Genomic DNA, 13485 nt, shown 5'->3' with positions numbered 1-13485 from the left:
TTTGTTCCCAGAGTTTAGGAGAGATGCAGGAAGCATATTTATTTTCTTTAAAAATATAATCACATGCTCAACGGGTGACATGTCCGGTGAGTATGCAGGCTTACCAAGAAAAACTTCCAAACTGACTAATTTGAGGTAAAAACAAAAACAAAAAAAAGGCAGAGATTGATTTCTCACTTTAATCCATTGTCAAGCTGACGTCTTCCTCAGAGTGACCTGATCATTGCACTTACAGTAGCTCCTATGTATTGCCTAGTGGCTCACTGAGACAACAATGTAAAAAAAAATAATAATAATAGTGCCTTGCGAAAGTATTCGGCCCCCTTGAACTTTGCGACCTTTTGCCACATTTCAGGCTTCAAACATAAAGATATAAAACTGTATTTTTTTTGTGAAGAATCAACAACAAGTGGGACACAATCATGAAGTGGAACGACATTTATTGGATATTTCAAACTTTTTTAACAAATCAAAAACTGAAAAATTGGGCGTGCAAAATTATTCAGCCCCTTTACTTTCAGTGCAGCAAATTCTCTCCAGAAGTTCAGTGAGGATCTCTGAATGTTCCAATGTTGACCTAAATGACTAATGATGATAAATGCAATCCACCTGTGTGTAATCAAGTCTCCGTATAAATGCACCTGCACTGTGATAGTCTCAGAGGTCCGTTAAAAGCGCAGAGAGCATCGTGAAGAACAAAGAACACACCAGGCAGGTCCGAGATACTGTTGTGAAGAAGTTTAAAGCCGGTTTTGGATACAAAAAGATTTCCCAAGCTTTAAACATCCCAAGGAGCACTGTGCAAGCGATACTATTGAAATGGAAGGAGTATCAGACCACTGCAAATCTACCAAGACCTGGCCGTCCCTCTAAACTTTCAGCTTATACAAGGAGAAGACTGATCAGAGATGCAGCCAAGAGGCCCATGATCACTCTGGATGAACTGCAGAGATCTACAGCTGAGGTGGGAGACTCTGTCCATAGGACAACAATCAGTCGTATATTGCACAAATCTGGCCTTTATGGAAGAGTGGCAAGAAGAAAGCCATTTCTTAAAGATATCCATAAAAAGTGTTGTTTAAAGTTTGCCACAAGCCACCTGGGAGACACACCAAACATGTGGAAGAAGGTGCTCTGGTCAGATGAAACCAAAATTGAACTTTTTGGCAACAATGCAAAACGTTATGTTTGGCGTAAAAGCAACACAGCTGAACACACCATCCCCACTGTCAAACATGGTGGTGGCAGCATCATGGTTTGGGCCTGCTTTTCTTCAGCAGGGACAGGGAAGATGGTTAAAATTGATGGGAAGATGCAGGACCATTCTGGAAGAAAACCTGATGGAGTCTGCAAAAGACCTGAGACTGGGACGGAGATTTGTCTTCCAACAAGACAATGATCCAAAACATAAAGCAAAATCTACAATGGAATGGTTCAAAAATAAACATATCCAGGTGTTAGAATGGCCAAGTCAAAGTCCAGACCTGAATCCAATCGAGAATCTGTGGAAAGAACTGAAAACTGCTGTTCACAAATGCTCTCCATCCAACCTCACTGAGCTCGAGCTGTTTTGCAAGGAGGAATGGGGAAAAATGTCAGTCTCTCGATGTGCAAAACTGATAGAGACATACCCCAAGCGACTTACAGCTGTAATCGCAACAAAGTATTAACTTAAGGGGGCTGAATCATTTTGCACGCCCAATTTTTCAGTTTTTGATTTGTTAAAAAAGTTTGAAATATCCAATAAATGTCGTTCCACTTCATGATTGTGTCCCACTTGTTGTTGATTCTTCACAAAAAAATACAGTTTTATATCTTTATGTTTGAAGCCTGAAATGTGGCAAAAGGTCGCAAAGTTCAAGGGGGCTGAATACTTTCGCAAGGTACTGTATGTTTCAAGCTAAATGGCAAATTATAGCACAAATTAAAAACATAAATAGTGTGTCTTTTTAATCAATAGGCCAAGTGAAAATATACATAGGTGATATTTGGGTGTCTGTGAACCGGAGACACAGAGACCCCAAAAATCAAGGCAACATTATATATCGAAATTAAGACATAATTTAGCCCCTTTGGAACCACAGTGTCTAAGAAGTACTGCCAAAATGCCTCTCTTTGGTTTAGTTTACGTACAATATCATCTCGATTTGGTGAAATTTGAATCGTTCTATTGCTACAAAGCGCAGGGAGGAAGGTGAGCTATGATTGGCTTCAATGCAGTGGCAAGCAACGGCATAGTCCGTGTTTTTATTTTGAATAGCAGCCTTGTGTTCTGTAATGCGAAGTTTCAATGCTTGTTTAGTTTGACCAATATAAGCAGCTCCACAGATGTATTTGAGCATGTACACTACATGGCCAAAAGTATGAGGACATCTAATGGTCGACCATCTCATTCCAAAATTATGGGCATTAATATGATGTTGGTCCCGCTTTTGCTACTATAACAGCCTCCACTCTTCTGGGAAGGCTTTCCAATAGATGTTGCAACATTCCTGCGGGGACTTGCTTCCATTCAGTTAAGAGCATTAGGAGGGTGGGCACTGATGTTGGGCAATTAGGCCTGGCTCGCAGTCGGCGTTCCAATTCATCCCAAAGGTGTTTGATGAGGTTGAGGTCAGGGCTCTGTGCAGGCCAGTTGAGTTCTCCCACACCGATCTCAACAAACCATTTCTGTATGGATCTCGCTTTGTGCATGGGGGCAGTGTCATGCTGAAACAGGAAAGGGCCTTCCCCACAAAGTTGGAAGCACAGAATCTTGTAGAATGTCATTGTATGCTGTATCGTTAAGGTTTCCATTCACTGGAACTAAGGGGCTCAGCCCCAGACCATTATTCCTCCTCCACCAAAATGTACAGTTGGCAGTATGCATTGGGAAAGGTAGCGTTCTCCTGGCATCCGCCAAACAGAGATGGTGAAGCATGAGTCCAATGGCAGCGAGCTTTACACCACCCCAGCCGACTGGTGATCTTAGGCTTGTGTGCGGATACTAGGCCATGAAAACCCATTTCATGTAGCTCCCGAGAACAGTTCTTGTGCTGACTTTGTTTCCAGAGGCAGTTTGGAACTCGGTAGTGAGTGTTGCAACCGAGGACAGACAATTTTTTCAGCACTCGGCAGTCCCGTTCTGTGACTTTGTGTGGCCTACCACTTTGCGGCTGAGCCATTGTTGCTCTCAGAAGTTTCCACTTCACAATAACAGCACTTGCAGTTGACTGGGGCAGCTCTAGCAGGGCAGAAATTTGACCAACTGACTTGTTGGAAAGGTGGCATCCTATGACGGTGTCACGTTGAAAGTCACTGAGCTCTTCAGCACGGGCCATTCTACTACCAATGTTTGTCTATGGAGATTGCATGGCTATGTGCTCGATTTTATACACCTGTCAGCAACTGGTGTGGCTGAAATAGCCAAATCCACTCGTTCTTTTGGCCATGTAGTGTATATGACATTTGTGGTGCTACAATTAATGAAGCTTTGTATGTTGTATTCTTTACCTGTTCTCGGGTGGTAAAACACTTTCGAATTGGTCGTACAAAACTCGACTTCTTTCTGAAAGTTGTTTGTTTTCTCACATCAGAAATACCAGATGCATTGTAGTGTCTAAACACTCCATTGTCATTACACAATGGTTGCCTGTTAGCAGATAATAAATTATTTAAATGTAATTGTCGAACCAATTTGAAAGTGTCAACTTTCAATGCTAAGGGGCCCATCCTATTAGAAGGGGAGAAAGAAAGTACTTTACACAGGACTGACACTTGGGCATCCGTTAGAGACCCTGGTGATATGTTGATCACCAAAAGTTCTTGTTGTGGTTCCAACTCAACCTCCTCAGGTGGGCTGGGGGTGGATTTCGTCCCCGTCGAGCCCACCTTGTCTTCCTTTGGGTTCGCGCTGGTTGACTTAAAGAGCGGGGTTGATTCAGGAGGTATAAAAGTGACTATGCTCTGAAACTTCATGCTTGCTGGCATAGGACAGGTGAGCATCATAGTGCAGTATATTTAGTAGTGCAGTATATTTAGATGTGTGATTTACAACAGTCAGAAGGACACTCTCATAATTACATCTGAACCAGCAAAGAGCTATGCATAAAAATAGACATACTGTATGTTTTGACAGAATTAGGCATAATGATTATGGCACTAGATTGCAGGAAAAAGCTGTTTCAGGTGTTTGAAAAATGTGAAATTCAACCCCCTTCTATCTTCACCTACTTCTTGCCCCCTCTAAAATAGTGTGTGTGTGTGTGTGTGTGTGTGTGTGTGTGTGTGTGTGTGTGTGTGTGTGTGTAACGCCATGTCTACTTGTGTTCATTATCCACTGATGTGGTGTGGGAGTTTATTGGCCAGCTTGTCAGCCATGATCAACTTGGACGTGAAGAGTCTTGAAAATACTCTCTTTTTAGTGTTCTTTCAATGTTCTTTCACCTTTCTTTAAGTATTTTTCTACCTTTTTTTCCCCTGTTACATAGTATTTTATCTACATATTTCACTGTAACCATTTTTTCTTGCACCATGACACCATTACTATTTTCTGATATTTGCCCTGAAGAAAGCTTCTGTGAAAAGAAAAACATTTAATGTAAATGTTTCTCGCCAATGTCTTGAAAAATGCCTCAGCTTTTGGTTTACTATTGCTTCAAATGCCCTGGGGAAGTGTGATGTCGAGCAGAACCCCAGAATATATTGCTTGTTCTCAATATACATTTGGCCACGTTCCACGAAGACGTAATTTTTAAGAAACTATGAACTGTCAACCGAGGGAGTTTTTTTATCTAGATTATTTTTTTCGGCATCAGCAAATCAGATGATTGATTTCCTGCCATTAGTAAAGGAAGGGGCAGCTTTAGCAGTTCCTTATGGAACGTTATTTTTACATTGAGTACAGGAGGCAAGAGAATGTACGTCGTTTGTCCTCACTACACGTCTCTCTTTCTTTCTGTCTGTCTATATCTCTGACCCTATGTGTTCTCACTTTCTTTCTCTCCCTTATACTCCCTCTCTTTTTCTTTCTTTCTTTCGTTCTCTGTCTCTCTCTCCCTTTCTCATACCATACTTTACCACTCATGCACACACACACACACACACACACACACACATATGCATCACAACTGCTGCTACCAGACTCTTCTTATACGGCTCAGTTTACAGTTTTTCTCAATTGCTAAAACACAATTTCTGAAACCATGCTCCATTTCCTGAAAACATTAAACACAAAACCTCATCTTCAAGCACTATTTACATAACCTCTGACTCCTCAAACACTGCTCTCAAATCATAAACAAACTGCTCTCAAATCATAAACACTCAAGCAGTCAGTAAACAATACACCGAAAAATAGAAAACACATTGTTCAAAACATACAATTCTCAGTGAATCTAAAAAAATATTCATATTTTTCCGTCATTGTCTTTTGAAAACATGTTCTATCATAGATGCTCAAAATTGATCAGAAATTACTACTCTGCTTTGCTCTTCCCAATTTTGTTTCTTGTTCTTCCTCCTCCTTGTACCCCTATTTTTACAGTACAGTACCCTGCATCTCACAAACTTGTCCTTTGTCTCTGTGATACTGTAATTCTTGTTCTTTGTTGATATGAACCTGCAACCAGTCAAAATCTATTGAGCAGTCAGTACTGTTAATAAATGGAAAGCACAATGTTTAGGGCCATACAATTTGTCCATTGTACAGTATACAGCGTACAATGCACTGTACTACAATATAGAATACTAAAGGGGACAAAAATCAAAGGAGTAAACGTGATCAATGTGCTTCTTCTTGTCTTTGGGCTGGGTCAGGCACTTCGTCGACATCACAAGCAATATTGTCCCTCCTGAGGCAACGGGGGAAGAAGCCTCTTGTGTGCCGTATCCAGCCCTGACATGATTCCTCACCTATTTCACCACAGGCTAAATCCATGGCTTTAAATCCAGATTTACTCTGGTGTAGGGTTGTCTATCATACACTTTCCATCTCCAAGAGGAGAAAAACTCCTCAATCGGATTCAGGAAAGGCGAGTATGGAGGGTGGTACAAGTTCATAAACTGCCCATTGATGTTAAACCATTCCCTTACCTGAGCAGCTCGGTGGAAACTGACATTGTCCCACACTATCACATAGATGGGAATGGGATTCTCATTTAGCTCTTGACCCTGCTCTTGAACCTGCTGCTCAAATAAAATATATCTTAGATTGGCAATAAATCTTAGAAGGTGCTGGGTGTTATATGGCCCGAGTGTAACATGGTGATGTAGAACACCATGGTTGCTGATAGCAGCACAGATTGTGACATTGCCACCTCGTTGACCAGGGACTTCAACAATGGCCCGCTGTTCAATCATGTTTCGGCCTCTCCTTCTCCTCTTTGTTAGATTGAAGCCTGCTTCATCGACAAAGATGAACTCATGGGGTCTGTCCAAGGATTCCAAGTCAAATATTGTCTGTGTAGAAATACAATATACTATATGTAGGATTTTGTAAGTCGTACAGAGACAGTGCTATACTGTACAGTACAATTAGGCTTCTGATTCACATATATTGTATGTACTGAAGAGTAATGTCATTCACATAGTATGTGTTAGTACTGTAGACAATCTGGATTACAGTAAATGTTTCTGAATGTACACTTACTTGCACATACTGAGCTCACAGTTGTTTCACCCTTGGTGAGTTGCACTCAAAAGGTGCACGGTCAATTGTGGAAATGCTCACACTGTCGATTCCCTGGAAGTGTGTGTTGTCTTGTATCACTCGTTCCTGGATTTCTCTGAGTCGTATTGCATTATCTTGAAGGACCATGCCAACTATAACGGCCTCTTGCTCCCGAGTGAATATAGCTGTCCTTCCACCTGCATGTGGCAGCCTTGCAATTCTACAAAAAGTAGTTGTGCAGTTACAAAACATATTCATGCAGTACAATACATACAGTGATTAACTTTACAAATGTCTATTGAAACAGCTGCATATAGTGTAGTACAGTAAATTTGCAATTACAAAAATACAGCAATATCCTGTACCTGTTCTCTTCTCTGAATGTCCTTACTATGGTGGACACAGAAAATCGGCTCAAATTGGGTTGCACTCTAAGTCCTGCTTCCCTCATTGTCAGTCCATGGACAAGAACATGGTCCATAACTGTTGCTTGAATTTCATCAGATATTTCCACTCTTTGTCTTTCTCTTCGTCCTCCTCTTCCTCTTTCTTGCCCTCCTCCTCCTCTTCCTCCTCGTCGCTCACCTCGCATACGCACTCGTCCTCGTCCTCTCACATTGTTTCTTCTATCCATTCTCAGACTTTCTCCTTCCCACCTTCAACAACCTGTTTGCTCTCTGAACTGGCTTATATTGGTTGTGTCGCATCATTTGAAACAGGTTAAATCAATTTTGAGTGGTTGTGTTCAATCAATGACATGTCTTCTCTATTTGTATTTGATTGTTGCCACTTGTGTTTACCAGTATGGATGACATGTGCATTAGAGTGCAGAATGTGTTTTGAGAATGAGAATGTGTTTAGAGTTTTGCTGAAAAGTCTAAGTGAGATCTGCAAATTGTGTTTTACCATGTGAAATGGTTTAAGGTATTGACAACAGACTGCATAATTAGCTAAATGAGTCCAGGCAACTGAGAACTTTGTTCAGCCAATGGGTTTTAGTGTTTTAGCAATTGAGAAAAACTGTAATACTGCACCCCATCCCCCCTTCCCCAATACACGTGTAAATATTAGACTATACATTGTGCCTCCTGTATTATACTTATGCTAAAATGTTTATTCTATTCTACTGCGCCATTTACTTGATCTTCGTGTTCTTATCTTTTATTATTTGTTGTTGTTGTTGCCTTGTTGAACGATTTCGTTGGACGTTGTATTCCGTGCGTATCCCGTACGTACAAGTTTCAAGTTTTGTATTAATTGTATTACACACACAGTAACATTTTAATTAATAGCCAGTGTAGTGTTCAATGGCTTTTTTATCTTCCATATCTATGTATGTGTGTGTGCACACTTGTCTGCTATATGTCTGTTTTTGAGTGAAAGAACAAAGATAATCCAGCAGGCAAAACTGGTTGAAATGATGTCATCAACAGGTCATAATGAGTGACGTTATAATGACATAAATTCAACCCAGTTTCACAAAAAAAAATATTATAATATCATTATGATGTCAGTTCAACCAATTTCTTTAAACTGGTTGAATTGACGTCATTATAACGTCACTCATTATGACCTGATTTGAACCTGTTATGCTTGCTGGGTAAGTGACTGTCTGTAAGTGGCGGACCTGTTTGCCAGTTTGACCCTGTGGTCCCTGTGTCACTTTGTAGGAGGGTCCCTATGTCATGTTGAAGAAAAACTGGGAGCTGTACGAGGGCAACGACCAGTATGAAGGCTACTGCGTGGACCTGGCCTCGGAGATAGCCAAACACATCGGCATCAAATATAAGATCGCTATCGTTCCTGACGGAAAGTACGGCGCCCGGGACCCGGAGACCAAGATTTGGAATGGAATGGTCGGGGAGCTGGTGTACGGGGTAAGAGGAACAGGGGACAGGGGACAGGGGAAAGGGGTGTGTGTGGGTGGGTGGGTGGGTGGGTGTGCGTGCACACCTTGATTTTGTTGAGCCTCTTTTTTTTGTTGGGTTTCACTCACACTTGACATCCATTTGTACATCTATTTAGTTATCTGAAAGTAGCAGAATCAGTTACCGTAAACATGCAGGGTTTGTCAGAAAACAAAGACGGCTTAAAATCTGTTTAAGTTACCCAGACTTCTTCAAACGCTACAGTACCAGTCAAAGGTTTTGACACACCTACTCTTTCCAGGGTTTTTCTTTATTTTTTATATTTTCTACATTGCAGAATAATAGTGAAGACATCAAAACGATGAAATAACACATATGGAATCATGTAGTAACCAAAACATGTTAAACAAATAAAATATATTTTATATTTGAGATTCTTGAAAGTAGCCTCCCATTGCCTTGATGACAACTTTGCACACTCTTGGCATTCTCTCAACCAGCTTCACCTGGAATGCTTTTCCAACAGCCTTGAATGAGCTCCCACATATTCTGAGCACTTGTTGGCTGCTTTTCATTCACTCTGCGGTCTAACTCATCCCAAACTATCTCAATTGGGCTGAGGTTGGTGATTGTGGAGGCCAGGTCATCTGATGCAGCACTCCATCACTCTCCTTCTTGGTAAAATAGCCCTGATACAGCCTGGAGGTCTGTTGGGTCATTGTCCTGTTGAAAAACAAATGAATGATAGTCCCACTAAGTGCCAACCAGATGCGATGCCGTATTGCTGCAGAATGCTGTGGTAGCCATGCTGGTTAAGTGTGCCTTGAATTCTAAATAAATCGGTGTCACCAGCAAAGCACCATCACACCAACTTCGCCATGCTTCACGGTGGGAACCACACATGCTGAGATCATCCGTTCACCTACTCTGCCTCTCACAAAGACACGGCAGTTGGAACTGAAAATCTCAAATTTGGACTCATCAGACCAAAGGACACATTGTCCATTGCTCGTGTTTCTTGGCCTAAGTCTCTCATTCTTATTGGAGTCCTTTAGTAGTGGTTTCTTTGCAGCAATTCGACCACGAAGGCCTGATTCACGCATTCTCCTCTGAACAGTTGATGTTGAGATGTGTCTGCTACTTCAACTCTGTGAAACATTTATTTGGGCTGAACTTTCTGAGGCTGGTAACTATAATGAACTTATCCTCTGCAGCAGAGGTAACTCTGGGGCTTCATTTCCTGTGGCGGTCCTCATGAGAGCCAGTTTCATCATAGCACTTTAATGGTTTTTGCGACTGCACTTGAAGAAACTTTTAAAGTTCTTGAAATTTTCCAGATTGGCTGACCTTCATGTCTTGAAAGTAATGATGGACTGTCATTTCTCTTTGCTTATTTGAGCAGTTCTTCACAAATAAAACTTTACCAAATAGAGCTATCTTCTGTATACCACCCCTACCTTGTCACAACACAACTGATTGGCTCAAATGCATTAAGAAGGAAAGAAATTCCACAAATTAACTTTTAACAAGGCACACCTGTTTAATTAAAATGTATTCCAGGTGATTACCTCGTGAAGCTGGTTGAGAGAATGCCAAGAGTGCGCAAAACTGTCAAGGCAAAGAGTGTCTACTTTAAGAATCTCAAATATAAAATATACTTTGATTTGTTTAAAAAAAAAATGGGTTACTACATGATTCCATATGTGTTATTTCATAGTTTTGATGTCTTCACTATTATTCTACAATGCAGAAAATAGTACAAATAAAGAAAAACCCTTGAATGAGTAGGTGTGTCCAAACTTTTGACTGGTACTGTAGATCTTGACCAAACTAAAACTTGGCATGGGGGATGCCTATTAGGGTGGACTTTTCTGGTAAACTTTTCCAAAAATCACAAAACCGGGTTGGATTCCCTTTTGATTCCTGAAAATCTTGCAACCGGGACTTCTGAAAAAATTTGGAATTCTGATCAAGTTTCCGGAATTGAGCAATCCTGGTGCTTATATAGACTCTTACAAGTTCCTGGTGCTAGGGGCTAGAGCTGGGACCAGTGTAGTGTGTCAAGTGCGATAGAAGTGTAGGGGTCAAAGAGTGTTTTGTGTGTGATGTTTTAATTGTTGAGAGGGTTAAATTGTGTCTGCTAAAAGAGGTTAAGGGGTCTTACTGGTGCTTAGCTACCTTGTGTGTTTCTGAGAGATAACAGGGTTAATGTACAGGTGTAGGGTGTGTGTGTGTCAAAATCAAACGTTTATTGGTCGCGTACACAGTTTAGAAGATTTTATAGCAGGTGCAGCGAAATGCATGTCCAAAAATGTCGAACAAGTACACAAATAATAATAAAAGACTAGAACCAAGAAATCACAAATGTCAGAACGAATCCAGTTAACAACCACAATAACACTGTATCAGTGACCCAAATTCAATATGTGTAGATACACCAAAAAGGTCACCTAAGAATGATATGTACATCAGTAGATATATTACAATGAGCTATGTGAAGAACACAGTAAATTAATACACAGTGTGAAAAACAGTATAAAAGAAACGGTCCCATGTTTAATGTGCTCTGAATGTACAAAACATTTCCATGACAGACTGACCAGGTGAATCCAGGTGGAAGCTATGATCCCTTATGGAAGTCACCTGTTAAATCCACTTCAATCAGTGTAGATAAAGGGGAGGAGACAGGTTAAAGAAGGATTTTTAAATCTTGAGATAATTAATACCGGGATTGTGCATGTGTGCCATTCCACGGGTGAATGGGCAGGACAAAAGATAAAAGTGCCTTTGAACGAAGTATGGTAGTAGGTGCCAGGCGCACCGGTTTGAGTGTGTCAAGAACTGCAACACTGCAACGTTTAACAGTTTCCAGTGTTTATTAAGAATGGTCCAACACCCAAAGGACCACCAGCCAACTTGACACAACTGTGGGAAGCATTGAAGTCAACAGTATGTGCGTGTGTTGCAAATGTGCTGTAAATATCCTGGATGGGCTGACCGCGAGAGCCATTTAGTTGAGGGCGGTGCAGTTGCCGTACCAGGCGGTGATGTAGCCCGAGAGAATGCTCTCAATGGTGCATCTGTAGATTTTCACGAGGGTCTTAGTGGCTGTGCTGAATTTATTCAGCCGCCTGAGGTTGTAGAGGTGCTGTTGCGCCTTCTTCACAACGGTGTCGGGGTGGTGGGACCATTTCAGGTCCTCAGTGATGTGCACGCCAAGGAACTTGAAGCTTTTGACCCTCTCCACTCCGGCCCCATTGATGTAGATGGGGGCCTGCTCCCTCCTCTGTCTCCTGTAGTTTACGATCAGCTCCTCTTTTTTTTCCATCGAGGGAGAGGTTATTTTCCTGGTACCACTGGCAGGTCTCTAACCTCCACCCTGTAAGCTGTCTCTTCATCGTTGGTAATCAGGCCTATCACTGTCATGTCCTCAGCAAACTTGATGATTGAGTAGGAGTCATGAGTAGCCACGCAGTCATGGGTTAACAGGGAGTACTGGATGGGGCTGAGTACACACCCCCGTGTTAAAGATCAGTGTGGCGGAGGTGTTGTTGCCTAGCCTCACCACCTGGGGTCAGCCCGTCAGGAAGTCTAGGACACAATTGCACAGGGAGGGGTTCAGATCCAGGGCCCTGAGCATAGTGACATACTTGGAGGGCACTATGGTGTTTGGAAGCAGAGCTGTAGTCGATGAACAGCATTCTCACATACGTTGTATTCCTCTTGTCCAGGTGAGATAAGGCAGTGTGCAGTGTATTAGTTCGCAAATTGTAATGGGTTCCTAGGTGATATGGTGGAGGTGATATGGTCCTTGACTAGCCTCTCAAAGCACTTCATGGTGACAGAGGTGAGTGCTGTGTGTGTTTGTGTGTGTGCGCGCACACGTAAAGGCTTAAGGAGCTTGCAGAGCTCTTACGGTGCAGAGGGAAGCTATGAGCCCAGAGCTTAGCCCGTCAGCACTTTACCGTCTCTAAGACCTTGCCTGGTGACCATTCACCTTCGGACAGTCTCTTTCAAAGCCCGTGTCACCGCAAAAGGTCTCCCCCCATGTCAGCCCTGTCATGTATTTGAATGCATCCTCAATGCAAGCCGACCTGTTTTATGCTGAAGAGGAAGGAAATTGTATCTCTGTTTTTTTCTTTCTCCCTCGTTCCCTCCATGCAATGTGTCGGCTTGTTGTAATACAGTGCCTTGCGAAAGTATTCGGCCCCCTTGAACTTTGCGACTTTTTGCCACATTTCAGGCTTTAAACATAAAGATATAAAACTGTATTTTTTTGTGAAGAATCAACAACAAGTGGGACACAATCATGAAGTGGAACGACATTTATTGGATATTTCAAACTTTTTTAACAAATCAAAAACTGACAAATTGGGCGTGCAAAATTATTCAGCCCCCTTAAGTTAATACTTTGTAGCGCCACCTTTTGCTGCGATTACAGCTGTAAGTCGCTTGGGGTATGTCTCTATCAGTTTTGCACATCGAGAGACTGACATTTTTTCCCATTCCTCCTTGCAAAACAGCTCGAGCTCAGTGAGGTTGGATGGAGAGCATTTGTGAACAGCAGTTTTCAGTTCTTTCCACAGATTCGATTGGATTCAGGTCTGGACTTTGACTTGGCCATTCTAACACCTGGATATGTTTATTTTTGAACCATTCCATTGTAGATTTTGCTTTATGTTTTGGACCATTGTCTTGTTGGAAGACAAATCTCCGTCCCAGTCTCAGGTCTTTTGCAGACTCCATCAGGTTCTTCCAGAATGGTCCTGTATTTGGCTCCATCCATCTTCCCATCAATTTTAACCATCTTCCCTGTCCCTGCTGAAGAAAAGCAGGCCCAAACCATGATGCTGCCACCACCATGTTTGACAGTGGGGATGGTGTGTTCAGCTGTGTTGCCTTTACGCCAAACATAACGTTTTGCATTGTTGCCAAAAAGTTCAATTTTGGTTTCATCTGACCAGAGCA

The 13485-nt window shown here is 41.9% G+C and overlaps 1 protein-coding gene across 5 annotated transcripts in view; it reads left to right on the top strand.

Annotated features, from left to right (window-relative positions):
- gria4b (glutamate receptor, ionotropic, AMPA 4b) overlaps positions 1 to 13485 on the top strand; it is a 162736-nt gene that overhangs the window by 112480 nt on the left and 36771 nt on the right. For all 5 annotated transcript variants that reach the window (XR_016485092.1, XM_036937640.2, XM_036937641.2 and 2 more), the window contains exon 10: positions 8320 to 8526. Coding sequence is in view for 4 of the 5 variants with exons in the window: in XM_036937640.2 (XP_036793535.1) it covers positions 8320 to 8526 (207 nt within the window). In the remaining variant the exon portion in view is untranslated. The remainder of the gene's footprint in view (positions 1 to 8319; positions 8527 to 13485) is intronic.

This window comes from Oncorhynchus mykiss, chromosome 12 (assembly GCF_057628025.1).
Source record: "Oncorhynchus mykiss isolate SJ-2025 chromosome 12, ASM5762802v1, whole genome shotgun sequence".
NCBI lineage: Eukaryota > Metazoa > Chordata > Actinopteri > Salmoniformes > Salmonidae > Oncorhynchus > Oncorhynchus mykiss.
Note: the sequence above shows the minus strand (reverse complement) of the source record. Positions and strands in the feature narration are given on the sequence as shown.